The 22980-nt window shown below is 45.6% G+C and overlaps 1 protein-coding gene across 1 annotated transcript in view; it reads left to right on the top strand.

Moving 5' to 3' along the window:
• Nucleotides 1–1030: 1030 nt before the first annotated feature.
• The window catches only part of LOC129695038 (inter-alpha-trypsin inhibitor heavy chain H3-like), a 39409-nt gene continuing 17459 nt past the window's right edge, over nucleotides 1031–22980 (top strand). The window contains exons 1-10 of the mRNA XM_055631798.1: nucleotides 1031–1164; nucleotides 2475–2579; nucleotides 6130–6284; nucleotides 6384–6502; nucleotides 6585–6713; nucleotides 7089–7205; nucleotides 9129–9297; nucleotides 12284–12409; nucleotides 16616–16797; nucleotides 17330–17515. Of these exons, the coding sequence (XP_055487773.1) occupies nucleotides 1031–1164; nucleotides 2475–2579; nucleotides 6130–6284; nucleotides 6384–6502; nucleotides 6585–6713; nucleotides 7089–7205; nucleotides 9129–9297; nucleotides 12284–12409; nucleotides 16616–16797; nucleotides 17330–17515 (1422 nt within the window). The remainder of the gene's footprint in view (nucleotides 1165–2474; nucleotides 2580–6129; nucleotides 6285–6383; nucleotides 6503–6584; nucleotides 6714–7088; nucleotides 7206–9128; nucleotides 9298–12283; nucleotides 12410–16615; nucleotides 16798–17329; nucleotides 17516–22980) is intronic.

The raw sequence follows: 22980 nt of genomic DNA, 5'->3' as shown, positions 1-22980 counted from the left end.
GGGGGGAGAGAAAGTGGAAGAGTGGGGAGGAGGAGGAGGAGAGGGGGGTAGGGGCCAGTGATGGAAGACGGACAAAGGAGTAGGGGGGGGGGGGGCTGGGGAGAGAGGGAAGGGGGTGGGGTAGAGAGGGGGATGGGAGAGGGAGAGGGGTGAGGAGAGGGAGGGGGGAAGAGAGAAGGGGGAGAGAAGTGGAAGAGTGGGGAGGGAGGGGGAGCGGGAAGTGGTGGAAGAGGGGACGGGGGAGAGTGGTGGAAGAGGGACAGAGGGAGTAGGGAAAGGGGGGGGGAGAGAGGGGGAGGGAGGGGGAAGGGAGGGGAAGAGAGAGAGGGGTGGGGGGAGGGGGAGGGGTGGGGTAGGGGAGAGTGAGTGGAAGAGTGGGGAGGGAGGGGTAGGGGAGTGGTGGAAGAGGGACAGAGGGGTAGGGAATTTCTAAGGGGAAGGATGTAGATGGTCCATTCATGCAACCAATAATATAGCTACCTCAGTACCACTAACCATGCCTTAGTTATCAAGTATAATAACTCTCACTATCTCTCCCTCCCTCTCTTGGTTCCAGCACGGTTATAGACTGTTAGTGGTCAGTGCTGGAATGTGTTTAACCTGAGTGATCATTAAACAATACGTAAAGTTACAAGTGTGTCAGACTTAACTTCTTTACACCTACTCTCTAGCCCTCTGCATCCAAACTCTCAAACCTCTATGGAAATCAGGTCTGGTTTGTTTCCAAAGGACCTTGACTGCAATGTAAGTGATGCCTGAGCTATAAAGCAAACATGGCAGCATTCTGGAAAGAAAAAGAGGCAGAACAGATTGTCAAGGACATTTTCTCATGTGGAGTTAGGATCGCAGTGAAATTCTTTGCTCGCAAACCCAAGGCGTGCAAATAGTCGCCACATAGACGGTGCTGGCAAAGTTACTAAGTACCCCCACTGGCTCCTCCTTTGATCTCCCCCTTCCCCCCCCCCCATGTTGGTCCCCCCACACCAGGTCCTCCATTGCCCTTCACGCCCCCTCTCATGGCGGTTCCCCCATGCCCTCATCGACCGCTGACCACGGGTTGACTCGCGCGGCCCCACCGCCATTGCCGCGAGGCCCCGTGAAGCTGCAGTCTTTACAACTCCTCCCCTACAAGACCCTCAAAAACTCCCTACCAAAGGCTCATATGTAAGCTGATACATGGCCTGACCTTTAGCAGCCAGTGGATAATGTGCTTTCACCTCAGAGGCAGGGCAACAGGTAGTACGTAAAGTTGTGAAGCTACTGCAATATATTAATGTTTTTCCAATTGTGAATTCAACCATGGATTACTCTGACTAAATGAACTCGGTGCTGTTTAATTCCAGATTTAATTCTCTTTGCTGCATAGAATGTGAGCTCCCCTTTGTAATTCTGTGCAATATAAAATGGTCCTGAGTTTTCCAAACAGTGCACATGTAGCATTCTGTTCTAGTAAAGGGGCTATAATTCACATGTAAACACATGTAAATATAGTGTAAATTATGAGATAATTCATCTATTGAATATTTACAGCCGCAACTTGTGTATTTCGCTACAATTCCCAGAATCACTTCATAAACTTGGATAATGGGTGGAGTTCCTGCCTTTCAGCACCAAAGGCCCGGGTTTGATCCTGATTATAGGTGCTGTCTGAATGGAGTATGTACGCTCTCCCCATCTCTCCTTCTTCAGACTGATAGAGTGATACAGCATGGAAACAGGCCCTTCGGCCCAACGTGCCCACACCGACCAACATGTCACATTTGCCTGCGTTTGGCCCATATCCCTCGAAACCTGTCCTATCCAGACTGATTCCTGGGATGTCAGGACTGTCTTATGAAGAAAGACTGGATAGACTTGGTTTATACTCTCTAGAATTTAGAAGATTGAGAGGGGATCTTATAGAAACTTACAAAGTTCTTAAGGGGTTGGACAGGCTAGATGCAGGAAGATTGTTCCCGATGTTGGGGAAGTCCAGGACAAGGGGTCACAGCTTAAGGATAAAGGGGAGATCCTTTAAAACCGAGATGAGAAGAACTTTTTTCACACAGAGAGTGGTGAATCTCTGGAACTCTCTGCCACAGAGGGTGGTTGAGGCCAGTTCATTGGCTATATTTAAGAGGGAGTTAGATGTGGCCCTTGTGGCTAAGGGGATCAGGGGGTATGGAGAGAAGGCAGGTACGGGATACTGAGTTGGATGATCAGCCATGATCATATTGAATGGCGGTGCAGGCTCGAAGGGCCGAATGGCCTACTCCTGCACCTAATTTCTATGTTTCTATGTTTCTATCCATGTATCCACCATAACCCAATTATGCAAATTCTCACTATCCTTAATCCGACATATAATGTGTTTTGTGCTAAGTTTTGTTTCTAGCATAAATATAATCCAGACAGAGACCAGAGGATGGTGCATGAGAGGGGGAGGTGACTGCATCAACTCTGTGATAACAACCGTGTGCTTTTCCCCTTTGCAGGACTCTGGATGGAGTGACCTATGTGGGAGTAGTGAAAGAGAAAGAAGCTGCCCAGAAACAGTACCAACAAGCAGTTTCACGGGGACAGACTGCAGGGCTCGTAAAGTAAGAACACGTTGTTTCAGTCCTCCTTCATTCATATCTCCTTGCCCTCTGAAATGAAATTCAGTGTTTCAATGGTTCAAAGGTCCTTTATTGTCACGTGTACCTTGAGGTGCAGTGAAATTTGATTTACCATACAGTCATACATCCTAAAAAAGCAACAGATACAAAACGACATAAAGATTAAACATAAACAGCTACCACAGCGGCGTGTGAGATCCCCCAGGGCACACAGCATAAGCGGAGATCCACAGCCATCAGTTCAATGACCGGGCCACACACACGCTCCTTCACCGTGATGTGACCAGAGTTGTACCAACTGTTGTCACTCTCTATCCGCCCGAACAGTCACTCGCACCAAACTCCAGGATGGCGTGATGTCCCTGCAAACACCGTGCTCACTGCACGCACGGCAATCCCGCCGAGTCCCCACCGGCGCAGGCAGCACGTCCATCTTGTTTTTTCGGTGACCTCACATTCCCCACTGTGATGGAAGATAAATAACTTTTACCTTCATTCCGCCTTTTCTCCTGCGGTCGGGGTGATCGAAACATCAGCAGTCGGGGCGGTCGAAGCTTCCGTAGTTGCCGCTCAAAGCCCCTGCATCGGGGCGATCGAAGTACTCTTGATCTGGGCGGTCAAAACTTCAGTGGTTGAAGCTCCCGAAGTCGATCCCTAACCAAGCGAGCTCCACGATGTTAAATCCACAGTGCGGATGGAGATACGATATGTAAAATGTCGCATCTCGGTCGAAGGAAAGATATAAAAAATGTTTCCCCAACGCCCCCCCCCCCCCCCCCCCCCCCCCCCCCCCCCCCCCCACCCCCCCCACATAATACAAAAACTATAGATACACTAAAACATACAAGTGAAGCAGACTAAAAACAACAAATGAAGAAAGGGACGAGACAGGCTGTTGGCGAGGCTGCCATTTACGGCGCCACCCGGTGGTATTCATTGGGAATTCATGGACATACAGACCATCATTTCATCCGTATTTTCCAGCTTTGATTCTTCCAGGTAAGAAGATTTTCAAACTATGAATTAGTTGTATTTATTGTTCCTTTGTATAAAGCTACAATGATTTTGTCGTTTGTATTGCTTTATGCTTCGGTGAGTGAACGAGATCGTGCTGCTGCGTGGGGTCGGTGTTGTGGTCCGTGGTCGGGATCAGGCGCAGGTCTGCGGCACTGCGGGTGCTGTAGAGTTGTTGTTGGGCCGTCCCTGTCCTTTCCCGGGTGTCCCGTCCTAGTCCAGGGGCAGCTGGAGGTGTTGGGCCGTGCTTGCAACCAGAGCAGGGGGAGGCGTTGACTCCAGCTCAGCTCTGCTCCGGCTCCGGGGACCGCCAGCTGCGCCTCTCGCCTTGTCCAGTGGCTGTCGTTGCCGGTGGGGGCCGAGCGCCGGTCATTGGTGGGGATGTACATGGGGTGCTGCGGTGGCTGCGGTGGGTCAGGCAACATCTCTGGAGAAGGGTCTCGACCCGAAACGTCACCCATTCCTTTTCTCCGAGGATGCTGCCTGTCCCACTAAGTTGTTGCAGCGCTCTGTGTGTGTCTCCGTTGATGGCTGGTGCTCGGCTGGCGCTGGGGGGGGGGGAGTTGGCCGGTGGCCGCTGGGTGCGGCTGGCAGTCCCCGTCACCTCGGGGAGTGGGTACCTCGGGAGTTGGAGCAGGGTTGGGCTGGAGTTGGCGCCTCTTCTCCGCGCTGGCTGTGAGCCTGGGGCCGACTTTGTCCCATCAGTTCGGGGTCGCCGGACACTCGGGGGGGGGGGGGGGGGGGGGGGGCAGCACAATTCGATGGCTCTGCGGACCCGGGTTCGATCCTGGCTGCTGATGAGGCGCGGGTCTGAGTGCGCGCTCTCCCCTGTCTCCCACTTGCATCTGGCCCGACTCACTGTTACACACCGCTCCCCCACTACCTGGCACCCCCATTCCTCAGATTAAATATATTATTACATATAAATTAATAATAAAATTAAGAATTTATACACAGTTTGTTCAGCCAGTGCTTTGTTCGCTTTTTCTTTGTGGCAAATGACCTTTGGTAAATCCCATGATTCCTTGCATTTTTCGGAATACCGAACTCGCTTACTGCCCATATAAGAATAAGTTACAAATAAAAAGAAAAATAAATCATGAAACACCAACGTCTCTCATTTTGATAAATGAAAACTTGATATTTGTCATCCATTCTTGTGAAGACGGTTGGCATCGCTACTGGTCAATATTTCCTTTATTTAAAATGATTTTTTTGGTAATGCTCTTTGTGGGATATAACATGGGATGAACTCCCGATGGAAAATAACTGGTGTTAAAGTTTTGGAAATGATGGTAAGAGTTTGAAATCCTACCTCAGGCACTGACTCCCCCCGCACTGCCTCCCCCCCCACTGCTCCCCCCGCACTGGCTCCCCCCGCACTGGCTCCCTCCCTCCGCACTGGCTCCCTCCGCACTCCCCTCCGCACTGGCTCCCCCGCACTGGCTCCCTCCCCCCACACTGCCCCCCTCCCCTCTTCACTGGCTCCCTCCGCACTGGTCACTGGTTACAAGATACGTGAATCACTTTACCCAATTATGCAATCTCTCACAAGACCAGGTATAATTGTTATATCTCTATTAGGGTAGTAGTGGGCATAATTATTTCAATAAACATTATGCATCTGGTACCGAAGTGTGCTGGACGGCAGCAATGCTTTAAACATGTTCCAGGAGTGTCCTTGAATGCACACACACTCTTTATGAGTTCCTGATGTGTAGACATTTGTTTGAGTCATTCTGCAATGGCCTCTGGCCAAGTTTATAGCCCATTCTGCACACCCACCAAGCACTGCAAAGAATCAGAACCATTAAACATAATGACATTATTGAGGATGTCGAATGGACACATGATATGTTGTTAGGGTCACACACATTTTTTCTTTTTTCTCTTTCTTTCTCTTTCTCTCTCTTTCTCTCCATGCCTATCCTCTTTCCTCTCTCTTTCCCTGTCCTCTCTGTTTCCCCCCTCTCTCTCCTCTCTTTCTACTCTCTTCCCCTCTCTCACACATTTTTAAATGTGCCTATACATTCTGCATTGGGCTTCTTCAGAGGTCAAGATCCCAGTGAGCACGTACATTATAGGACCGTACTTCTCTGGGAAATGTAGTATAATGCATTTTGTTCAGAGTCTGTTTCCATTCTGTGTTACCTGGTCATGCACTCTACAGTTGTGGCTTTTACCTGCATTACTAGAGTGATCACATTTCAAAAACAATTCCTGTGTTGAGCACACGCCCTGAGGTTGTGTAGACACTTCATTTGTCCAAGTCCTTCAGTTGCCTCATTATATGGACAGAATTTATTATCTGACAGAAATGTGACCACAGAATAAACGGAAGGTAGATACAAGTGCTGGAGAAACTCAGCGGGTGAGGCAGCATTGATGGAGAGAAGAAATAGGCGGCATTTCGGGTCGAGACCCTTCTTCAGACGGAAATCAGTGAGAACTTTTATATATAAACTTTGATAAATTTCATGCAATGTTTATTGTCTACTATTTATTTTCATTCCTAAAGGGTATCTGGAAGAAAAATGGAAAAGTTTCAAGTTTCAGTTAATATTGGATCAACCAAGAAAGTCACATTTGAATTAACCTACGAAGAATTATTAAAACGGAACCTGGGTAAATATGAAATGAACATCCGAGTGAACCCAAAGCAACTGGTAAAAAACATTTCCAGGTACATTTCCGTAGTGGCACTAATTCTCATGTATTTTGGCTGTTTGTGATGTTGTCCATGTCATAAGTATCTACACATTTTGAATTCTTGTTTCCAGATTGATGTACACATTTTTGAACCACAAGGCATTTCCTTTCTGGATGTTAATTCCACTTTCCAAATGAATAATCTGACTTCTCTTGTGAAAAAGACACTAAGTGGAACAAAGGTACAAAAACAGCACATTTTATTTTGTTTTATTGTGAAGGACAAAAGAGGATAGGTTAACACTGATTCCATGTTTCGTTCAGGCCCACATATCCTTCAAACCAACTCTGGAACAACAGCGCAAATGCCCTGACTGTCATGACACGGTTCTGAATGGAGACTTCTTTGTATATTATGATGTCAATAGAGATTTGTCTGCTGGCAGTATCCAGGTAACTGTACTTAATGAAAACTGTTGATGACACTAAAGGGTGGCACGGTGGAGCAGCGGTGGAGTTGCTGCCTTCAGCGCCAGAGATTCTGCTTCAATCCTGGCTATGGGTGTTGTCTGTACATTTTGTATGACCACGTGGGTTTTCCCCAGGTGCTCCGGTTTCCTTCCACACTCTAAAGAAGTACAGGTTTGTACATTAATTATTTTTGGTAAGAATTATAAATTGTCCCTAGTGTGTCGTGTGTGCTAGTGCAAAGGGGATTGTTGGTTTGCATGGACTCGGTGGGCCGAAGGGCCTGTTCCTGCACTGTATCTATAAAGTAAATTAAACTGTTAATGTATTCTGATTATTCTTATTTTTTTTTAAATTCAGATTGTAAATGGATATTTTGTGCATCATTTTGCACCAGCTAACTTAACCAAGATTCCCAAAAATGTTGTGTTTGTGATAGACCACAGCGGATCCATGTCAGGGAATAAAATGCATCAGGTAAGAAATGTTTGGGAGGGAAATTGTGTGTTGTTTGCTCTCTTCACCTCAAGTTGCCCAGATCTGTGCACGGCCAAGTGGCCAATTCACTTGTGCCACATAACTGCCAAAATGAGATTGGAAGGAAAGGCTTTTTTTGTACATTCGTTGTTTTTCCATCCGCAGTACTTCCCACCTAGTGAAATTTTGAGAAGTATAGTTACACGTCTAAGTTAGGAAGCAAGGCACCTGGTTTGCAAATAGCCAAGTATCTGAAGGTTGTTGGTCAGTTAATTTGTTTAAGTGATGTTTTCCATCAAACTTGTCTTCCTCACGAATGCCCTACAACATAGAAACATAGAAGGTAGATGCAGGAGTGGGCCCTTCGAGACAGCACCACCATTCAATATGATCATGGCTGATCATCTAGAATCAATACCATCTTCCTGCTTTTTACGAATATCTAGCGATTCCATTAGCCCCAAGGGCTATATCTCACTCTATCTTGAAAACATCACAGGACTCGCGTTAAACGGAAGACACAAGAAGCAAATTACAATTTCTGGTGGGAGTTTGAGTCACACCTCAGAGAAACAGAAATGGGCCCCTCAGCCCACTCATTCCAAGCCTCTTTCCTCCCCAAACAATTCTCTTACACTGTTGGCAATTCATAGTCGCCAGTTCACCTACCATGTCTTCGGCACGTAGATGGAAGCTGGATTACCTGGAGAATAGCTATGAGGTCACGAGGAGAATGTACCACCTCCACACAAACAGCACCTAAGGTCGGGATCAAACCTGGGTCTCTGGAGCTGTGAGGCAGAGGCTCTACCAGCTGCATCACTGTGCTGTTAATTTTAACTGATTGAGGTTCTTCAATTTTTCATAAAGTAGAGAAAAACAGCATCAAAACCTACATCTAATTTAATGATATAGTCATGGAGTCCTGCAGCCTGGAAGCAGGCCCTTCAGCACAGATCTCCAGTCAGATGAGTACCCCTCCCCCACTAGTCAAACCAACTTTGAATCCAATCTACCACATCTCCATGGATCTCATGTTGTTTAAGACGGAACTGCAGATGCTGGAAAATCGAAGGTACACAAAAATGCTGGAGAAACTCAGCGGGTGCAGCAGCATCTATGGAGCGAAGGAAATAGGTAACGTTTCGGGCCGAAAACGTTGCCTATTTCCTTTGCTCTATAGATGCTGTTGCACCCGCTGAGTTTCTCCAGCATTTTTGTGTACCTTCCATGGATCTCATGTACCTTCATCTTCTTGTTCAGCCGATCGTGAGGGACCTTGTTGAGCGTGTTACTAAAGTCCACGTATACGATAGCCACAGCCTCTTCAATCATCTTTGTCACCCACTCCAAAAACTCACTCATAAGGTCATGACCTCCTCCACATTCTGATTATCGCCTATAAGTCTATGTTTTTCCAGATGCTGGTAGATCCTATTAGCAGGAATGCTCTTCAATCATAAAATGTTAGGGTGGCACAGTGACACAGCGGTAGAGTTGCTGCCTTACAGCGCCAGAGACACAGGTTCCATCCTGACCTCAGGTGTGGTCTGTACGGTGTTCATATGTTCTCACAGTGACCACGTGGGTTTTCTCTGGGTGCTCCAGTTTCCTCACACACTCCAAAGACGTCCAGGTTTGTAGGTTAATTGGCTTTGGTAAAATTGTAAATTGCCCCTGGTGTGTAGGATAGTGCTAGTGTATGGGGTGATTGCTGTCGCTGCAGATTTGGTGACCAAAGGGACTGTTTTCATGCCGTATCTCTAACGTTTAATTTCCCTACCACTGTTGTAAGGTTGACTGGCCTCTGATTTCCTAGTTTGTTCCTGTTGCTCTTCTTAAACAGCGGGAACAACATTGGCTGTTCCTTAAACAGCTGAGCAATATTGGTTATACAGATGCAGTATATTTCATCTCTTACAGACAAATGAAGCTCTTTTAAAAATTTTGGCTGATATGCATGAACAGGATCATTTTGCCATCATTATCTTTGATAATCAGTATTCAATATGGAAAGATACTGTTTTTCAAGCAACTCCAGAGAATGTGGCTGAAGCTAAAACATTTGTAAGAACTATACGAGCTGTAGGAGGTAAGGTTTTAAGTTTTCATGAATAAAACCAATCTTTTTCTTTTACTCTTCATATTTAGATCAGTTAATGCGAAAGGGGAATGTTTATTCCTCAATATAAATCTCAAATTTCCTTCCCTCAAGGAAATATAATAAACAGTCTTTATATGTCACTTCTCACATCCAAATGCAGGCTCAGACTATCCTTCAGACCAGGTATAACCTTTGAAGAATAACCATTTCTGTTACATTGACAGGCGCGTCATAAACCCCGTACTCAGTAAGCTCCTCTCAAAGAAAGTCTTTGCCCACATCTCGTCAAGTTTATTTGTCACATACACATACGAGATGTGCAGTGAAATGAAAGTGGCAATTTTCATAATCATAGTCGTAGAATCATATGGCGCGGAAAAGGCCCTTCAGCCCACCATATCAATACCAACTGGTGGGCCGCACATGGTGTATTGTGTACAGTTTTGGTCTCCTAATTTGAGGAAGAGCATTCTTGCTATTGAGGGAGTGCAACGTAGGTTCACGAGGTTAATTCCCAGGGTGACGGGACTGACGTGATGAAAGAATGGATCGACTGGGCTTATATTCACTGGATTCAAAGTAAAAGAAGTACTGACACTTTTGAAAAATATAAAAGTCTCCAGGTCCTGACAGGATATTCCCTAGGACATTGAGGGAAGTTAGTGTAGAAATAGCCAGGGCTATGACAGAAATATTTCAAATGTCATTAGAAACGGGAATAGTCCCCGAGGATTGGCGTACTGCGCATGTTGTTCCATTGTTTAAAAAGGGTTCCAAGAGTAAACCTAGCAATTATAGACCTGTTAGTTTGACTTCAGTGGTGGGCAAATTAATGGAAAAGATACTTAGAGATAATATATATAAGCATCTAGATAAACAGGGTCTGATTAGGAACAGTCAACATGGATTTGTGCCTGGAAGGTCATGTTTGACTAATCTTCTTGAATTTTTTGAAGAGGTTACTAGGGAAATTGACGAGGGTAAAGCAGTGGATGTTGTCTATATGGACTTTAGTAAGGCCTTTGACAAGGTTCCTCATGGAAGGTTGGTTAAGAAGGTTCAACTGTTGGGTATAAATGTTGGAATAGCAAGATGGATTCAACAGTGGCTGAATGGGAGAAGCCAGAGGGTAATGGTGGATGGCTGTTTATCGGGTTGGAGGCAGGTGACTAGTGGGGTGCCTCAGGGATCTGTGTTGGGTCCTTTGTTGTTTGTCATGTACATCAATGATCTGGATGAAGGTGTGGTAAATTGGATTAGTAAGTATGCACATGATACCAAGATAGGGGGTGTTGTGGATAATGAAGAGGATTTCCAAAGTCTACAGAGTGATTTAGGCCATTTGGAAAAATGGGCTGAAAGATGGCAGATGGAGTTTAATGCTGATAAATGTGAGGTGCTACACCTTGGCAGGACAAATCAAAATAGGACGTACATGGTAAATGGTAGGGAATTGAAGAATACAGTTGAACAGAGGGATCTGGGTATAACCGTGCATAGTTCCTTGAAGGTGGAATCTCATATAGATAGGGTGGTAAAGAAAGCTTTTGGTATGCGAGCCTTTATAAACCAGAGCATTGAGTATAGAAGCTGGGATGTAATGTTAAAATTGTACAACGCATTGGTGAGACCAAATCTGGCTTATGGTGTACAATTATAGGAAGGATGTCAACAAAATAGAGAGAGTACAGAGGAGATTTACTAGAATGTTGCCTGGGTTTCAACAACTAAGTTACAGAGATAGGTTGAATAAGTTAGGTCTTTATTCTCTGGAGCGCAGAAGGTTAAGGGGGGACTTGATAGAGGTCTTTAAAATGACGAGAGGGATAGACAGAGTTGATGTGGACAAGCTTTTCCCTTTGAGAATAGGGAAGATTCAAACAAGAGGACATGACTTCAGAATTAAGGGACAGAAGTTTAGGGGTAATATGAGGGGGAACTTCTTTACTCCGAGAGTGGTAGCGGTGTGGAATGAGCTCCCAGTGGAAGTGGTGGAGGCAGGTTCATTGGTATCATTTAAAAATAAATTGGATAGGCATATGGATGAGAAGGGAATGGAGGGTTATGGTATGAGTGCAGTAAGGTGGGACTTAGGGGAAAAAAAGTTGTTCGGCACGGACTTGTAGGGCCGAGATGGCCTGTTTCCGTGCTGTAATTGTTATATGGTTATATGGATGAGGATGAGAGGGAATCTTATAGAAACATATGAAACATTCTTAAGGGATTGGACAGGCTTGATGCAGGAAAAATGATGTTGGTGACTCCAGAACCTGGGGTCACAATTTAAGAAGAAGGAATAGGTAGGTTATTTAGGACTGAGATGAGGAAAATCTATTACACCCATAGAGTTGTGAATCTGTGCAATTCTCTGCCACAGAAGGCAGTGGATGCTAATTCACTGGATATATTCAAGAGAGAGTTAGATAAAGCTCTAACGTCTAATGGAATCAAAGGATTTGGGGGTAAAGCAGAAACGGGGACTGATTTGGATGATCAGCCATGATCATATTGAATGTTGCTGGCTCGAAGGGCCCAATGGCCTACATTAGTACCTATTTTCTATGGTTCTATGTTTCTATTACGTAGAATGAAAGGGAAGGTAAAATTGCAGAATATAATTCTCAGCATTATAGCGTATCAGTTCCATAGACAAAGTCCCATGACTGCGATGGGGTAGAGGTAAATCGAACAGTACACTAGCTTATGAAGGAGCGTTCAGATAACCTGAAGCCTGATAACAGAGGGAAGACATGTGACAGAAGCAGATAACTTTCTAATTCAGATCAGATTGTAGCAAAAGGGATCAGGGGGTATGGAGAGAAGGCAGGTACAGGATACTGAGTTGGATGATCAGCCATGATCATATTGAATGGTGGTGCAGGCTCGAAGGGCTGAATGGCCTACTCCTGCACCTGTTTTCCATGTTTCTATGTAAGATTTTAAAAGATAAACGTGATATTTCGTTATGTTATAGGAACAAATATTAATGATCCCATGCTGGGAGCAGTGCAACTTCTGGACAAAGCTCATAGAGACAAGCAACTGCCTGAAAGGAGTGTCTCCATGATTATTCTGTTAACTGACGGTGATCCAAACAGCGGTTAGTAAAACCAATGCATTCTCTCATATGAATATATTTCGAAATTAACTAAAACTAAAAACCAAACGAGTGTAAGTCTACGCCTGGATCTTATAGAGGTGTATACAATCATGAGAGAAATTAATCTCTTGCCCAAAGTGGGGGAATCGGGGACCAGATGATGTAGGTTCAAGATGAAGATTTAATATGAATCTGAGGGGTGACTTTTACACACAAAGGGTGATGGGTGTATGGAACAAGCTGTCAGAGGAGGTAGTTGAGGCTGGGACTATCCCAACATTTAAGAAACCGTTAGACAGGTACATGGATAGGACAAGTTTGGAGGGATAAGGAAGAAGCATAGATAGGTGGGACTAGTGTAGCTGGGACATGTTGGCTACTGTGGGCAAGTTGGGCCAAATGGCCTGTTTCCACACTGTATCACTTTATGACTCTATATGTCCGAGCTTGTGTACTTTTTGCTGATGAAATGTTCTTTGAACATTTCCTAAGCAGTTTCAGAGAATAAAAGGGGTCAAGAACAAGGGGTCACAGTTTAAGGATAAGGGGGAAATCTTTTAGGACCGAGATGAGAAAAACACTTTACACAGAGAGTGGTGAATCTCTGGAATTCTCTGCCACAGAAGGTAGTTGAGGCCAGTTCATTGGCTATATTTAAGAGGCAGTTAGATGTGGCCCTTGTGGCTAAAGGGATCAGGGAGTATGGAGAGAATGCAGGTACAGGATACTGAGTTGGATGATCAGCCATGATCATATTGAATGGCGGTGCAGGCACGAAGGGCCGAATGGCCTACTCCTGCACCTATTTTCTATGTTTTCTATTTTTCTATCATTTATTCATTTGCCTCTGTGCTCCACAATTTGAGATTTGTAATTTTAAAAAATCACATGTGGTTAAAGTGCACATTGTCAGATTTTATTAAAGGGTATTTTTATACATTTTGTTTTCACCATGTAGAAATTACAGCTGTGTTTATACATAATCCCCCCATTTCAGGACACCATAATGTTTGGGACACATGGCTTCACAGGTGTTTGTAATTGCACAGGTGTGTTTAATTGCCTCATTAATGCAGGTATACGAGAGCTCTCAGCACCTAGTCTTTCCATCAGTCTTTCCATCACATTTGGAAACTTTATTGCTGTTTATCAACATGAGGACTAAAGTTGTGCCAATGAAAGTCAAAGAAGCCATTATGAGACTGAGAAACAAGAAGCCATTATGAGACTGTTAAAGACATCAGCCAAACCTTAGACTTACCAAAATCAACTATTTGGAACATCATTAAGAAGAAAGAGAGCTCTGGTGAGCTTACTAATCGCAAAGGGACTGTCAGGCCAAGGAAGACCTCCACAGCTGATGACAGAAGAATTCTCTCTATAATAAAGAAAAATCCCCAAACACCTGTCCGACAGATCAGAAACACTCTTCAGGAGTCAGGTGTGGATTTTTCAATGACCACTGTCCACAAAAGACTTCATGAACAGAAATACAGAGGCTACACTGCAAGATGCAAACCACTGGTTAGCTGCAAAATAAGATGACCAGGTTACAGTTTGCCAAGAAATACTTAAAATAGCAACCACAGTTGTGGAAACAGGTCTTGTGGACAGATGAGACGAAGATTAACATATCAGAGTGATTACACGAGAAAAGAATGGAGGAGAGAAGGAACTGCCCAAGATCCAAAGCATACCACCTCATCTGTGAAACACGGTGGTGGGGGTGTTATGGCCTGGGCATGTATGGCTGCTGAAGGTAATGGCTCACTTATCTTCATTGATGATACAGCTATGATCCCAAACATACTGCTAAAGTAACAAAGGAGTTTTTCAAAGCTACAAAATGGTCAATTCTTGAGTAGCCAAGTCAATCGCCCGATCTGAACCCAATTGAGCATGCCTTTTATATGCTGAAGAGAAAACTGAAGGGGACTAGCCCCCAAATCAAGCATAAGCTAAAGATGGCTGCAATACAGGCCTGGCATAGATCACCAGAGAAGACACCCAGCAACTGGTGATATCTGTGAATCGCAAACTTCAAACAGTCATTGCATGCAAAGGATATGCACCAAAATACTAAACATGGACTACTTTCTTTACATGACATTGAAACCATAATGTATAAACATTGCCTTTATTAAAATCTGCACTTTAACCACATGTGATTTTTTTCTATTATAAATCTCATTGTGGAGCAAATAAATAAATGATGTGTCTTTGCCCAAACATTATGGAGGGCACTGTACATGGATAGGACAGATTTGGAGGGATATGGACCAAGCACAGGTAGGTGGGACTACCGTAGCTGGGACATGTTGACTGGTGTGTGCAAGTTGGGTCAAAGGGCCTGTTTCCACACTGTATCACTCTATGACCCTATACATTTTTGGAAGGTTAAAGCTATGAGGATCTGGAACAGGAAAGGAATTGAGGCCTGGAGTAGATTAGCCATGATCATACTGAACTGAAGGGCAGGCTCGAGGATGTGAGTGGCCTTCTCCTTCCCCCAACTGTATTGTGTTCTCATGATGACCACTCATTTTGACATCACATTGCTGTTGGATTCTATGTTCAAGGGACCATGGCAACCCTCCATTCCAGATGCAGTACATCACCTAAATTTGCTCATCCACATCCCTGCCAATGTCCATACTCCATGCTGTGAGCAGCTTGCAGGAGTCCCGCCACGAAAGTTCCACATTCATCTCTTAAACTCAGCTGGTTCAGCAAGCAGCAGTGGAATTGTGAAGTTGCTTCTCGCTGGGATCCAGCTGCATGGACGAGAGCTCACGGTGCACAGTTGTACGTCAGCAGTAAGTCTTAGGCACAGGCACCTGATATTTTACGTGGCGGTTGCGAGCTTGCAAAGCAGTACGTAAATCAAAAAGCGAATTACACTGCCAATTTGTAATAAATGAGGGTAAATCACTTCGCACAACAATATAAAGCTTGCCCTTCCATCTGTAAGATGTTTCTTTCTGTTCTGCAAAAATGACCTCGCAAGATAACTTTGAAAGCTGGGGTGTAATTTTGCCAGCATAAGTTTGAGTGAGTAATTGCGAAAATAGGAACGTGTAAAGCAGTGGTTCCCAACGTGGGGCATACGCCCCACAGGGGGGCAATTTGATTTTTAAGGGGGGCGACTGAGGAGGTCTGGGTCCAAATTTTCAATTTTTATTTTTTTGGATTTTCCATCAGGTAAACATATGTAGTTTATGTTTCAGATGTTATTTTGACTTTTTATATGATAAGAATTATATATCACCACATTGGGGGGGGGGGCATCAGGATTTTAGAGGAGATTAGGTGGGGCATGGCCAAAAAAAGGTTGGGAACCACTGGTGCAAAGGAAACCTCAGTAGTAATTGGCCAAGCCAGTTATTCTAAAAATCAAGCATAATAATAATAATAATAATTTTATTTATAGAGCACTTTAAAAACAATCATAGTTGCAACAAAGTGCTGTACATCACTAATCATTGACAAAAAAGTCAATACACACCAATAATAACAATCAAAAGAAATAGTAGGAAAAGATATGTAAAAGAAAGAAACATTAAAATCAATAAAAACAGAAGCAAAGTCTCAGGCAGGGTTAAAAGCCAGGGAGTACAAATGTGTTTTAACACTGGATTTGAAGATTGACAGTGAGGGGGCCTGTCTGATGTGCAACGGCAGGGTGTTCCAGAGTGCAGGAGCAGCAACAGAGAAGGCTCTATCCCCTCTGAGCTTCCGATTAGACCTCGGTACCTCCAGGAGCAGCTGATCAGCTGACCTGAGGGACCGGGCAGGAGCGTATGGGTGGAGCAGCTCAGAGAGGTAAGGCGGGGCGAGCCCATTCAGAGATTTAAAAGCAATAAGACGTGATGTGCGTGTACATAGACACTGCTGTAAATGTTGAACTTGTACATATATGGTTGCTTGATTAAACAACATACCAGGAGCACCATGGTAAACATCCAAGGCATTGCCTGTTTACAGAGCCAGGTTTAAGTTTATTATTGTCATGTGTACCGAGGTACAGTGAAAAGCTTTGTTCTGCATGCTATCCAAACAAATCAGATAATACTGCACATAAATACAATCGTCATTTTGTGTGTGCAATAGATGAAACTAAGGGGAAGGTGCAGAGTGCAGAATATTAAAATGCAGAAGCATTTCTTGCCCACCAAAATAAATTATTTGTGTTGGTTTTTATTGCAGGAGAGTCAAACCCATCAAAAATTCAGGAAAATGTTAAAAATGCTGTACGGGAAAAGTACAATGTGTACGCCCTTGGGTTCGGTTACGACGTGAAATTCAGCTTTCTGGAGAAAATGGCACTGGAGAATAACGGTATTGCACGGCGGATTTATGAGGATTCGGATGCCCCCTTACAGCTGCAGGTGAAATTAATGTTAGACTTTTAACATATCGATAATATGGATAATAGATCCCTTCTTGCGGACCAGAATCTCCTCATAACTGCCTCACTGCTGGCAAACATTTCCATACAAGTATTGCAGGTCCACACATTGAAGTACTTAGTTTTGCAAGTGGGGTTTGACCCTTGACTGCGCATAAATGGAAATCTTCACAGTGACAGAGCTGGTAGAGATGCTGCCTCACATCATTGGAGACCCGGGTTCGATTCTGACCTCCAGTGGTGTTAGTGTGGAGTTTGCACGTCTTCCCTGTGACCGCGTGGGCCTCCTCCGGGTGCTCCAGTTTCCTCCCACCTCTCATGGACATGTGGCTTTGCAGGTTAATTGGTCCTGCACAATTCCATCTATTGTATGGGGAATGGATGAGAAAGTGGGATGACATAGAACTGGTGTGGGCGGGTGATCGATGATTGGTGTGGATTCGCTGGGCTAAAGAGGCTAATTCCATGCTCTTCCCCCCTCTCTCTTTTTAATAGACATCTCTTTTCCACAGGGATTTTATGATGAAGTGGCAAATCCCTTGCTTTTGGATATTGAAATTCTGTACCCTGAGAATGCCGTTTCAGATTTAACTCAAGCCAGTTTTAGACAATATTACGATGGGTCAGAAATCGTTGTGGCGGGCAGGATTTCAGACAATTCTCTGCAAATATTTACAGCAGAGGTCAATGCTCAAACAGTAAGTATTAACTGTAATGGCATCGAGCAATCAGTCTGTTGTGAAAAGGAGAACATGTGTGAACAGATATCCTTGGAGGGATGAAGTTCCAATGTGGCATCAGTGTGATTGTAGACCGATCACTGCATTAGGGTTAGGGTTAGTTTGACTGCATTACCTGCAGTTTGACTGAATTACCACTTAGTTTAAACACATTTATACATGACCAGTGATGCTCCAAATCCTGAAAAATAAATATCCATAGTATCCATCTCGATTGTATTGATGTTAAAGATACAAAATCAATAAACAAAACTGAATCTATGATGATCACCTATCTCCTTCATGCCTCTTTTTAAAAATTATAGTCATAGAGCATGGAAATAGGCCCTTCAGCCCAATTCGTCCATGCAAACCCAGATGGCCACCTTAGCTAGACTCATTTGCCCATGTTTCACTCATCTCTCTAAATCTTTACTATCGAAGAAGCACCTGTCCAAATGTATTTTAAATATTGTTATATTACCTGACACAACACACTTCCTCAGGCAGCTCTACCATGTATGAAACACCTTTAACCATATAACCATATAACAATTACAGCACGGAAACAGGCCATCTCGCCCCTACAAGTCCGTGCGAAACAACTTTTTTCCCCTTAGTCCCACCTGCCTGCACTCATACCACAACCCTCCATGCCCTTCTCATCCATATGCCTATCCAATTTATTTTTAAATGATACCAACGAACCTGCCTCCACCACTTCCACTGGAAGCTCATTCCACACCGCTACCACTCTCTGAGTAAAGAAGTTCCCCCTCATATTACCCCTAAACTTCTGTCCCTTAATTCTGAAGTCATGTCCTCTTGTTTGAATCTTCCCTATTCTCAAAGGGAAAAGCTGATCCACATCAACTCTGTCTATCCCTCTCATCATTTTAAAGACTTCTATCAAGTCCCCCCTTAACCTTCTGCACTCCAGAGAATAAAGACCTAACTTATTCAACCTTTCTCTGTAACTTAGTTGTTGAAACCCAGGCAACATTCTAGTAAATTGATATAACCTTTGATATAACTTGGTATTTGATATAACCTTTGTTATATCAAAGTTGCCCCTCGGATTTTTAATAAACCTTTTCCCTCTCACCTTAAACCTATGGCCGCTGTTTCTTGATTCCCCAACTCTGTGGAAAAAAGATTGTGTACATTTGCTCTAACTGTAACCCTCGTGATTTTATACATTTCTACAAGATCATTACCCAGTCTCCTACACTCCTGCAATAAAGTCGCAGCCCGCCTAACCTCTCTGTGATGTCTTTGTAATGTGATATATATATATATATATATATATATATATATATATATATATATATAGTGTAATATCTATATTACTAAAAGTCTGTTCTTGACCGGTTTTGGCCATCTGTGCTGCGATTTCCAAGAGAACGCCGCCACCTACGGCCGTCATTTTTGGCCACCTTGCTCAGAACCCCCCTCCGCCGTATGTGTGCCGAGGATTCTTCCTGTCGATGAGAAATGACAGAGATATTAATGTTTTTACAAAATTCCCCATTCTCTCTGCTGCCCCTGCTGGCGGCAGGGGGGAGGAACTGTAAAACCAGGAAGTGGTGTGCCTCACAGTCTCTTCAAGATGGAGGAAGGCAGAGGGTCACGTTTCTCTGAGCTGTGAATAACACTGAACACATGTCTACTCAAATGTAAATGTCCTTAGTGGTTCTAAAATGCTTGCAGAGTGTGTCTATTGGTTCTAAAATGTTTGCAAAAAGTGTCTATTGGTTCTAAAATGTTTACAAGAAGTGTCTCTTTTGGTTCTACAATGCTTGCAGAATTTGTCTTTTTTGGTTCTAAAATGTTTTTTTTGGGCTCCCCCCCCTTTCCCCCCCCCCCCCTTCCCCTCTCTCTCTCCCATCCCTCTCCTCTCACCCCCCCCTCTCCTCCACCCCCTCTCCCCCTCCCCCCTCCCCCCTCTCCCCCCCCCCTCCCTTTCCCTCCCCCTTCCCCCCCCTCCCCCCCCCTCTCCCCCCCCCCCCCCCCCCTCCCCCCCCCCCCCCCCCTCTCCCCCCCCCTCCCCCCCTCCCCTCCCCCCCTCCCTCTCCCCCTCTCCCCCCCCCCTCTCTCCCCCCCCCCCCTCTCTCCCCCCCCTCTCTCTCCCCCCCCCTCTCTCCCTCCCCCTCTCCTCCCCCTCTCTCCCCCTCTCCCCCCCTCTCCCCCCTCTCTCTCCCCCACACCCTCTCTCTCTCTCTCTCCTCCCCTCATCCCCCACCTTTCCCCTCCTCTCCACCCTCCTATCCCTCTTGCCCCTCCCTCTGTGTCTCTGTCTCTACCCTTTCTCTCTCTGCCCTCACTCTCTACCCCCCCCCCCCCTATTTGTGACGTCTACATGGGGGCTATGCGTCTGTAGATAGGGTGGCTATGGGGTAAAAGGAGCAAATTAATAATATTAATATAATATCAAGGGGGGTAATTAGCGTGAGTGCGGGGGGGGGGGGTAGTTAGGGTGTGTGATGCTGCATGCCGCCTCCCCCCCCCCCCCCCCCCCCCCCCCACAACCGCACGTTGGGGGAACAGACCCAACGGGTCTGCACTTGGTCTAGTATAATGTAAATGCCAGTGCCCCTTGAGGCCATAAGCAGAAGCTGGCAAATGTACCTGAGCCTCGTGACTGAGGTCAAGTGACCTTCAAGATAAATAGCAGTCATTGCAGATTAAACAGATCTTACTCGGTGGCAGACATGTTTTCTTTGTGCTAGCCACAACAGGGCCTTACCTGGTCGCAAACCTTTATATGGTGTCAAAGTAAAAGAGAATAAAAATACTATAGAGGGAATCAAGCCCCAAGCCTCCATGCAAGAGAAGAGAAAACGAAAAAGAAAGGTCGAAACAGGAAGAAAGGGCGCAATGAAAACAAGTGTCACAAAGATCGCAGCTGGAAGCTAGAGGCCTAACCAGCTGGACACTTACCTAAAACGTTTTCCAGGGCTGTGCAGCTGCCACCGACTTCGGGTGAGTTCCAGGGCCATGTAGCACACGGAAAGGCCCAGTAGCCGCCACCGACGAAACGTAGTCAGCCCGGCCGGGAGAACAGTTAGCCCGGTCGTGAGAGAAAGCCGGTTGCGGGAGAAGTGGACCGGCAGAGTGAAAAAGTCCGGATGAGAAGATCCGACAGCGAGAGACAGATGCGGACCAGGCCCCGCAAGAGAAACGGGGCACAGCGCTCACCCAGCCCCGACGGTGGGGCTCAGTGTCAACAGCAGAGCAGCGGTGCCTGGCAGGAACCAGGTGAGCCAGAGAGACAGTGATGAGCAGAGCAGCGGGACACAGTCCCGACGAGTGGGGCAGCGGGAGTCGGCTGGGCAGCGGGCCAGCGGAGGCAACAGCAACAGCTGAGCCAAAGGCCACAGCGGAGGTCCAGGGAGGCCAGCAGCAGAAGTACCAGTGGGGACAGCTCGAGAGGTCGAGGATGCACCAGAGTCCACAGGCCAACAAGCTGGAGCGGTGGAATCCTTCACAATAAAAGCTGGACCGGTGAAATCCTTCACATTAAAAGCACTGATGAAGGAAATGCATGTTCTTTCTGTGAAAGTTCAAATATTTGTAAACAATGATTTTTCTAAAGCTATTTTCTATTGTAACAATGCTGTTGAAATGCAGTTGAAATGCTACCTGTATGAAATAGGCTTCTCCCAGTGGGTGTAATGGCAGCCGCACTCCTGATTTTGTTTTGTTCTTTTCTTTTGATATACACTGTACTGTTTTAATGTGGGGAATGGGCGTAATATTAATTCAGAACCGTGTTTTCTTATCCTGGAGAAGTCAGTTTAACTGTACAGGAGATTTGTGTTTTCTTATCTTGGGGTAATCAGTGTTTTGTCTGTACAGGTGATTGCCGCAGTTTGTTTTTTCTTCTCTCTCTTTGTTTTGTTTGAAGGGAAAGTAAGGTCAGGATAGAGACGTCTAGTCCAGGAAAGAGACCAGTGGCCCATGATAGAGCCCTATAGCCGTGGATAGATGCCTGTATACCTGTGAACCCCTGTGTAGCTGTGGAAAGACCCCTATATAGCCTTGGATGGACCATCTGCAGCCAGACGCCCAGATGAGAGAAACCTAGAGCCAGTCTCCCAGGGATGAGAAACCTGGAGAGAGGAACCAGTCTCCCAGAAGCCAGACTTAGTCCCCAGAAGACACGATGCGCCGAGTTGCAGCGAGAGGTAGGAGTCAGTCTCCCAATCGCAGCAGGTCAACGAGACGGGCCCTTTGCTAGAATATGAGGTTAAAGTGGGTCTGAGGGGGAGATGAGATGTAAGGGGGAGATGTGATGTCTTCAAAGTGAAGAGGGAGAGGTGATGTCTTTGTAATCTATATTACTAAAACTCTCATCTTGACCGCTTTTGGCGACTGTGCTGCGATTTCCTAGAGAACGCCGCCACCTATGGCCGTCATTTTTGGCCACCTCACTCGCAGCCCCCTCCGCCTTCCGGGACCGGAGGATTTTTCCCATCGATGAAAAATCAGAGATATTAATGTTTTTTTTTAAATTGCCATTCTCTCTGCTGCTCCCGCTGGCGGCAGGGGAGAGGGACTATAAAACCTGGAAGTGCAGTCCCTCACTCTGTCTCTGCCAGCCTAGGAAGCAAGAAGGGTCACAGCTCTCTGAGCTGCGAATAACACTGAACGCACGTCTACTCCACGGTGAGTCCCCTCGATGCGGCTGTAAACTGGCTGCTGCCCAATTGCTTGCCTCGTCTTTTTAAAAAGTTTGTGTTCACAAAATGAATCTTGGTTGTCGGGTGGCTGCAGCCCAATTGTTTGCCTTGGCTTGGCTTTTAAAATTGTTGCAACAATTGGATGCCAGCCCAAGAATCCATTCGGCCCACAATGTCCATACTAGCCCTCTGGGGAAACGAGTACCTTCGGAGATTTATAATTGCCACACCTGTGGTTAAAGTGCACATTGTCAGATTTTAATGAAGGCCATTTTTATACATACTATGCGCAACAGAGCCCATTTCCCCACAGCACTAGACTTTCCATTGCGTGCAATGACTTGAAGTCTATTCATGGTCATTTTGCAGTTTGCTGTAGCCAACGATGGGGTGTAGTGGTCCTTGCTGTTTTGTACTTTAACAAAGATAACCTCAGCCGTGACCTTCCAAGTCGACCCTGGACAGCGCGCTACAGACTTCATGTTACATGAGGCGGGAACGTGACCTGGAGACGGACCAACGCTCGTGGAGCCAGACTTCGATATTTCCTGGCAAACGGCGTTCCCCTGCCCCATGGAGAGGAGAGAACACTCGATCACTGTTACACATCAATCAAGAATGCATATCACTCTGTTCCCCGGGCGGGTCTGGGTCTGTCTGACCATTGTCTAGTTCACCTTATTCCGACCTACAGGCAGAAAATAAAATCTATTAAGCCTGTGGTCTGGACTGCAGATACTGGAAAATCAAAGGTAGACAGAA

This window comes from Leucoraja erinacea, unplaced genomic scaffold (assembly GCF_028641065.1).
Source record: "Leucoraja erinacea ecotype New England unplaced genomic scaffold, Leri_hhj_1 Leri_920S, whole genome shotgun sequence".
NCBI classification, from domain to species: domain Eukaryota; kingdom Metazoa; phylum Chordata; class Chondrichthyes; order Rajiformes; family Rajidae; genus Leucoraja; species Leucoraja erinaceus.
The sequence above is the reverse complement of the archived record's forward strand: the minus strand, read 5'-3'. Positions and strand labels throughout refer to the sequence as shown.